We start from the raw sequence: 8479 nt of genomic DNA, 5'->3' as shown, positions 1-8479 counted from the left end.
TGTGCCCGAGTGTGCGCGCGCAGCCTGGGGCCTCTGGGCCGGGCGTGGGGCAGCCGGGCTTCCCCGCGGGCGGGGGCGCGTCCCGGTGGGGACCCCAGGGGCTCTGTGTGTCTGTGTGCACCATCGGCACCATTTCCTGCTCCGCTCGGGACGGGCTCGCCCCGGGGAGGCGGCCGCCGCCGTCCCCTTTCCCTCAGATGCCCTCTGCCGCGGGTTTATGATTACAGCGCCGGCCGCGCCCCCCCGCCGCCCTGGCAGCTCGCCGGGCCGTGCAGCGCCCTGGCCGCCTTCTCGCCTGGCGCGCCCCCAAACCGCCTCCCCCATCGCCTCCGCCTCCTTATTTGTCTGAAAAGCCACCGCACGTCGAGGCGGAGGAGCCCGCGGGGGGCGGGGAGGCCGGGCTGCCGGGTGGGTGTGCGCCCTGCTGGGGGCGGGGCGGGCGGCCCGCCCGGCGGAGGCCCCTTTGTCCCCGGGCCGCCCGGCGCAGTGGAGGGCGCGCGGGGCGCGCGGGGCCCGGGGCCCGGGGCGCGGGGTGCGGGCGGGGTGCGGGCCGGGTGCGCGCACGTTGGCCGCCCGCCGACGGGGCCCCGAGCGGCCGATTCCTGCCGAGTAAGCAGTCTGCTCCGCCGCCGCCGCCGCGGCAGCACAGCGGCTGCGAGGCTGGGGCGCTGGCGCCGCGCCAGCCCCATCAGAATTAGCTCATTGTTCACGAGCACACCGGCCGCGGAGCCGGGGAGGGCGAGAGAGACTCTTAGAGACACACACTCTCTAGAAGGCAGAGCACGAGGCAGGGAGACCTTCCCCTCCTTCTCTTTGTCCAGGGCTGCACTTCTTGGGAGTGGAGCCGGGTTTGGGTTTTGTTTCCCCTGCCCACTCCTCCCCGCTTTTCCTCCCCCCCTTCCCTTCCCCTCCTCTCCCCTCCCCCTGCCCTCCTCTCCCCTCCCCCAGCTGTCTTTCTAGCATGATGCCCTTTTTCATCCACATTTGTGTTTCAGGTGTAGAGAGGAGAGCGTGCACAGGGAGCGGGGCTTTTGTCTGTAAGTATCCGCCGTTCCCATCGCCGGCCGGGAGCGCTGCTTTCTCTTTTGTGTCCATTGCTTGCCTTTTAGACTCTTAGCCCGGACCCTTCAACCCTGCAGAGTTCATGCTGCTTCTTCCCTCTACATTTTTAGAGCTGCTGAAGCATGTACCTTGCAGAAATTCTGGTATTTTATTTTATTTTATTTTTTGGACCTGCTGCATCAAGACTGAAATTTACATTGGGCTTTAAAAAAAAGCACAAGAGAGAATTCTTTGGGGAAGGGGCGGGCTTTGTTTGTTTTAACGTTTTAATCTTTTGTTTGTTTGGTGCGGTTAATTTTTGTTCCTCTCGCTCATAAAGCTCAGAGTGGATGGTTGGGAACTGTTTTTTTGTTTCTTTGCATCGAATGCACTTTGCGGCATGCGCCCCCGCCCCCTTTTATTCCACGAATTTGTGTCTTCCATCTTTACACTTTATCACTCTTCCAGCGCTGCTGTTGCCGCCAAGGGTCTTTGGAGGCATTCAGTCTTCCGGCACCCTTTTCCTGCATTTTCTTTTAAAGCAGTTGAACTTTGGGGGGGGGGGGGGGGGGGAAGGGGCGGCTTAAGAATAGATCACTGCATTTTGGTTGATAATGATAATAATCTGGATTTGCACTTATATGTAGATATGGTAACATAGGAGAACTCTGAGAGCTTATGATACCCTTTTGGAGAACTTTTAGTTTCTCCATTCATCTTAATTTTTGTCCTAACTTACGTTAACAAAAGAATTGCATTGTGATGACCTAGAGGCTGAGAGGAAAATCACTGCGGTCTGTGCATTAATGTTGATTTGTTTAGGGAGAAGGGCATGAGGTGTATATTCCTGACTTTTTTTCCCCAATGTAGTTTTTCCCCTCCTAAACACGGAAGGTTATGTAATGTAGTGCCATTTCCAAAAATATCCACTCTGAGGCATTACACTACACGGTGGAAAGCTAATTCCTATTCTGCTGTCTTGATTGCAAATATACCGCCAGTAGTATGTCTGGGAACAAAGAGCAGCCAGAAAACAATCTATTTTTATCACTTGGTTCTACTTTTAAGTTGCTAAAGCTTTTGAACTGCAGTTTAAAAATGAACCCAACACTAAGAATAGCCCAGGGTTTTCTGCAAAGCCAGGTACCAAGGATTCCTTTGTCCCCTCTTTCAGCCTATAGACATGGGGGGGGGGGGAGCTCTCTCCGTAGCCCCCCCCCCCCTCCCGCAGTAACAGTAATTTGCATGTAACTTATCTTAACCACAGAAAGTGGTTATTTGTCTGTGACCTCTAAACAGGCATTCTTCATTTGCTGACCTGTGGTGAGGCGATTTGTCTACTGTGTTTAAACATATTTTGCAGGTTGGTGGTCTCCCTGGACTGAAGAGAGGGAGGGTGGAGGTCCAAGGCTGCTATGATTCTCAAAATGGTAAGAACTGGTTATCCAAGGAGATCCTCAGTCTCATTCCTGTCTTTATTTCATATAAATGTCAGCCACCCACCGTCACCCCGCCCCAGCCCTTCATTGTTCCTACCCCATCTGACCTTTACAAGCTTCTATCTCCAGCATGTGGGAGCTTTGCAGCGCAGTAATTTATATGAATTGGATGTGGTGAGTTAAATCTTTTGATTTTCAATCATAGAAAACTGAAATCCCTTTTTCAGAAGCGAAGACTTATTTAACTTGAACCAACAGAAACCGTTCTGTTCTTTAAGGAGAGTGATGTGTTGTGACATGTAAGGAAAGGCTGACAGCAGCAGGGCTCACACAAAGCAATGGGTCCTATGTTAGAGGCAGCCAGGACATACCCAAAAAGTAGGCGTCTGTGTCCAGCTAATCAAATTGCCATACTGTCTGCTGTCCTTATGAGCAATGTACATGAAGAACATGGACTTTTGTATTCATGCACTCTGTCTACTGCATCTCAAATATAATTAGCATTGTTTCTTTGTCGACTTATGAGAGACACATGCTCAGCTTGAGAAGTCAAGCATCTTCCTCCCCTCAATGAAAGGGAAACTGCACTTAACAAGCATTATGATCTGCAGGGAAGGCAGTTGAGTGTTTGATAGCTGATTAAAGAATTAGATGAAATACACATTAAATAAGTATATTTATCTTCTATGAAAATTTTCCTCTTTGGGAAAAAGTTGAATTGAAAAAAAAAAAAAGAAATATCATGAAACTTTTCAGATAAGTATAGTGTGTCCTCCTGCGGATGTTTTCCTCTTTAAATCACCCCTTTGCCACTTAGAGTGTGTGATTTCCAAATTTAGTTTTAGGGTTGTTTTTTTTTTTTTTTAATGAGGGCGGAATTTAATGGATCAAAATTGAATCTGATATGCTTGATGTTTTCTTTGAGCACAACCCAAATATAAGCTTCCAAGGAGAAAAATGAATCAGAAGCAATTAAGTGAGTTCAGTTTCAATCCTATTATCAAGTAGGCTCTTTATTTTTTTTGTGTATGCCTCACTTGTCATTTCAACAGGTGGATTTTGAAAGCACCAAATAAAATAGTTCTTGCTTGGACTTTAATAATGATCAAATCAAGGAGACTCGAGGTAGAGGGACAAAGGGGTGTGAGCAGATAATTAAACGTTTAAGGTTTTTTTGTGTCGATGGTTCCTAACTTCATATTACATTCCTAATTAGCCATTGTCCCAGAGAACCAGGTTGGTAATAAAATAAACTGCTGCAAAGTTTTTTTTTGTTTTGTTTATTTAATTATCTTTTACTGGGACTTGCCACATCACCTTATCCCAGAACCTTACTCTCTGTGTCACCATAGATGGCTGTAATATGTCAGGTGACCTGTTTGGTTAAACATAAATTCAACTGCTGACCCTGCCAAAAAAAAAACAACCTATAGATCAAGCTCAAGACATATCATGTTTCTGTAATCGTGAGTGGAGTGAGCTTTGTGGGAAGCAAGCATGTGAGCCAAAGCTGAGAATGAAAGTTGGAATGATTTGAATGCAGAAGAGCAAATTCAAATTTTTATTACATGTTGTTAATTTCTTACAGTTGTCATTTATGTATGGTGGCCGAATGAGAAATCACAGTTTGTTGCTCTTGGAAGGATTTTCACTCATGGAAAAATTCTTACAACTTTTTGGTGATCCTTTCATCAAGATGTCAGTTCCTTTTGGCACAAGCCATTGCCTGAAATGAAACCACCGACAGTTATTGTCTGTGGGTGATTCCAAGTAACTTTCTAGCAATTCTCTCATCCGGGAGGTCAGAGCTCTTAAAAATCTCTGTACATATTAATGCAAAAAAAAATTTTCAATTTTGTTTCTAAAAAACTGATATTAGATATGTTTTGTACCCCTACTTTCTCAGTTTTTGGCAAAATGAAGTCATTCTTTCCTTGATTAAAACTGAAATTACTTTGCTGATCTCTAATTAGCTTACTTAAAGACTTAGCCCACATGCAATAGAAACTACTGCTAGGGAAGCAGATTTAACACCTGGCTACCTCTAGAAAATATAAAATGCCCTTTCTGTTAAACATGTTATTTATTTGCATAATTTAAAACACTATAGAGGATCTAAAGGCAGTGTATTTACCCCAATTAGTAAAGGCTTATTCCAAATACAGATTTTTAATTGTCTCATTTCCCTAAAAGAATTCCAGAATTCAAGATAGCTAGATATTTTACATACCCTAAAATGATGCTTCACAATAATTTGAAAATTCACTCATGAATCCTAGAGTGAGTGCCTATTGCATTATCAAAAAGTACAACCACTTTGCTAGCTGTAAGAAGCACCAATCACATTGTATGCTGTGCATGGGACCCTCTTAAGCATAACTCCAGGAGGTGCCACTTAAATAGGTTACATTTCACCTGGGATTGTGCAACTCAGGAGTATTGTTTTGTATGGGTCCGTGGTATTTACTTAAGTGTTTTATTTTAAAGTTACCTGCTTTTGATCCATCAGTGAGAAGAAAATACTTCAGGATGCACAGATGGTTTTATTGAATAGTTTGAAAAATGTCAAGGTTAAGTTCTGATTTTCAACATGCCTACGCTCTGCAGGAAACTGAGTCTGTGTGTGCCATGGACTCACAGTGGCATAAAGCATGGGCTCATTCTGTTTTAACAGAGACCTAGGAGTTGGAACAATTTAAGTTCTCCTTAAGGCTGTTGCTGAGCTTTTGGAAGAGATGAGTTGACTCCATTGTATGGTTCATAGAGCTCTGCTTTCTGTGGTCTGTGAAGTGGCATTCATGGGTTTACAAGGAGACTCTTTGAATAATCTCTCCACTAACATACGGTTTTCCTGTTTAAAGAAAAAGACAACGATTGAGGAGGGATGTGGTTCTATTAGTAGCTTTGCCAGTGTGGGGATGCTGAAGAGTTCCTGGGAGGGTAATTGTATATGGTACTATCTTCTCTTTTTCCAGGCCGTTCAGCACACTGTAAGGGGGAGGGAGAATTGGGAATTGTTTGGGGAATTAGGACAGCAGGGATGGTCTATCTGGATTTAACTTCAGTCCAGCTTCCTTTTGAGCTACATAGATTATTCAGGCAGGAGAGGGTGTTATGTTAGCAGAAATCTTTGAATACAAACAGCTATTCAGAGTTATCACTCTATTTTAACCCAATACAGTTCTTAAAGACTTGTATGTAAATCAGATCATCATAAATACACTGAAGGAATTCACTTTATTTTAAATCCTAAGATGAATACTTTTAAAATAGGGAAAATAGACTTTTAAAATATGAATATGAGTAATCTCCAAATGTCTAGTTTAATACATTAAATATTCATCTACATTGGACTGGCTAAAGATTAGTCTTAGAGTGAAACAGTGTAACTTCCTTGGTTTTGCACATATTTTACTTAGTGCTGATTCTGGCTGGAAAGTCTTTTAAGGCCTTATCCTCACAGGGAAAGTGAAATGGAGGATTGAGATAATTATCTGAATAATTATGCTTTTTCTAAAAAGCCCCACTTGATTTTTGTCTGATTCATTTTGGTTACTTAAAATCTTGCAGGAGTGATATAGGAGTGGGAAAGATTTGCCTGAATTATTTGAATAATTCCTTTGTTATACAGGAAGAGACTAGAAGGAAGAAATTTTATCAGCAAATCCAATTAGAATATACCAGAGGAAATTGAATGCACTTGGACTTGTCATCTTGGTTGGTCAAGATATATTATATTAAAATATTCCAATTTTAAACTTCTCCTTTGCTTTGAACTGGAAGGCAGGTTAACCATAAATCTCAGCACATGTCTGTAGAAATTATGGCTGTTGAAATATGATTTATTGAGTCTAAATTTATATGAAATGGGTATTTCTAGACATATTTTGCACTTAGGGGTAGTTTCAAGAATATCTCATCTCAGTGGTTTCAAAAATAGCAGTGATTTTGAAATTGATCTTCTAATGCATGGCAAATGTTAGCAGCTCTAATGATTTAGGATTTAAGCATTAACAAGGATTTAGGCTTGCAAACTAAATTCTAAATATCAACTCAGTTATTAGTAGCAGTGACTTGGTATTAACCAGAGTATAACATTAGATTTATACCTCCCTGCATTATTTGTTGGTTGGGTCATATGCAATTCTTTCATTGACCACCTAAATTATAGGCATCAAGAAGGGTTATAAGTTTCATGTACATTGCTTAATAAAGTATTAAATATATGTTAGAAGATCAACATCTATTTGATCTATGCATGCTAACATTTATTAAGTTGGATATATTTATCATTAATGACTTAATCATGTTTGGAAGTCGTGTGTATCTCTACCTTCTAAAAATCTAGGAAGTTGATGTAAATTTATTGTAGTTTTTACAACAAGTTATTATCCATAATTTATTAACAGGAGTAGGAAAAAATTGTGGTTAAGCCATAAAAGCACTTGCCAAAAAAGAGTGGCTTGCAATTGCTCACCCTTACCAGCTTTTAATGCCACTCTGAGCAACCTGGTGAGATGCTAGCTCTCTAGGTTTGATCCAGCTGCAGCTCTCAAAGCTCACAGCAACTTTTCCTGTAGCACAAGGACCCCAGTACTGGAAATGTAAAGTCCTCACGAACTTGTATTTCCAATATATTCTGATTCTGAGGTGTTTTGAAGATGATATCAAGGACACAAAGATGCCGTGTCTGAAAGCACTGAAGAGACAAGAAGAGTTGGCAATAGGTTATGCATGTGATCCCATGCCAAGTGAACAAGGTGTTGTGTATTTTTTGTTTGTATTTTTCTTTTGAGCATTTTATTTGCGCTTAAGTCTTTGTATTATAGGGAGCACACATTTGCTCTGTGCCCTCAGTAGGTTTTCATATTAGATGTGGAAGGAAGACTAACAGGCATGAAAAACTTAACAGTGTAATATATTGTAGTATAACCTAGAAGAGTGCTTGAGGATTGGGGAGTGGTGATTATAGAGCTTTTTTTTTTTTTAAGACATAGAAATTAAGTAAGACCAAAGATGCCAAATATATGACTTAGATGTCACCGTTAAGTCTTGCTACACCTGTGGCAGACATTGCTAATCAACCCTGAGAGTCATTATTATTATTATTCAGCCTGAATATGATTTCAAAATCTTCAGTATAGTGCATCATTAGCAACCAGTTGGAGTTGGCACAAAATTTGAAACCTAGAAGTGCGCTATTTGCTCCTTGAGAACATGTGCTATGCCTTCTATTCCTAGAGCTTAGTGCCAATCCTTAATAAATGTTGAGTGAATGAAGAATTGAGGATATGTGGGTAGATTTAGATAAGAGAGAAGCATATTCCAGAAAAATAGAACCCATTAGAAAGTATTTCTGTGAGAGTGAGCATAGGCATTTTTACTGCAGTAGGGAATGTCCTTGACCACTTAGGGCCTATTTGCGATCAAGGACAGAGTTCACATACTACACCTAGAAGTCAAGGACTTGAGGTGAGTCTTAGGAAACTGCTGAGCAGGCATCTTAGACATGGCTAGAGGCTCTGACTCAAGGTTCCAAGCTGGCCAGGTTCTTTGCCTTTTGATTGTGCCCACAGAAAGGAGCACACACACTCACATACATTTTCAGGTGAAATGTAAACTTTCTTACTTCATTGGTATCTGCCTTTGGGCCTGGGTGGAGTGCTGGAGAGAAGGAAGGTTCCCAGGAAGAAGGACTTGGATGGGAGAAAGGAGCGCACTTAACCTTTTTCTTTTGTGGAAGTGGCAGCACTGCCATTGGCAAATCCCAGCAATGCAGAGGTGTCTGCTTGGCCAGAGACAGTGTTGCTGCAGCAGCGTGTTTCCCTTCTGGGAGGCGAGCTGGGTGTAGCCACATGTACCCAGCTGGTTCTCTCTCCCTCCACTTCTTCCTGAGTAGCCAGACATACTTATTCAAAATTCAAGCCAACACTTACACCATCATCATAAAGTTGTTTACAATTTGAGGTCTACAGGCTGTTAGTAATTTAGTCAGTAGT

At 42.6% G+C, this 8479-nt stretch overlaps 1 protein-coding gene across 2 annotated transcripts in view; it reads left to right on the top strand.

Moving 5' to 3' along the window:
- Nucleotides 1-563: 563 nt before the first annotated feature.
- LOC118703220 (neuronal regeneration related protein) overlaps nucleotides 564-8479 on the top strand; it is a 28064-nt gene continuing 20148 nt past the window's right edge. Inside the window, exons 1-3 of one of the 2 annotated variants that reach the window (XM_045571840.1) lie at nucleotides 564-787; nucleotides 996-1039; nucleotides 2410-2471. In XM_045571840.1, coding sequence (XP_045427796.1) covers nucleotides 2457-2471 — 15 coding nt within the window. In that variant the 5' untranslated portion in view covers nucleotides 564-787; nucleotides 996-1039; nucleotides 2410-2456. Of the gene's footprint in view, nucleotides 788-938; nucleotides 1040-2404; nucleotides 2472-8479 lie in introns of those variants that run through there. The other variant, XM_036409966.2, reaches the window with a different exon arrangement.

The sequence above is a fragment of the Pipistrellus kuhlii genome, unplaced genomic scaffold, assembly GCF_014108245.1.
Source record: "Pipistrellus kuhlii isolate mPipKuh1 unplaced genomic scaffold, mPipKuh1.p scaffold_m20_p_4, whole genome shotgun sequence".
NCBI classification, from domain to species: domain Eukaryota; kingdom Metazoa; phylum Chordata; class Mammalia; order Chiroptera; family Vespertilionidae; genus Pipistrellus; species Pipistrellus kuhlii.
The sequence above is the reverse complement of the archived record's forward strand: the minus strand, read 5'-3'. Positions and strand labels throughout refer to the sequence as shown.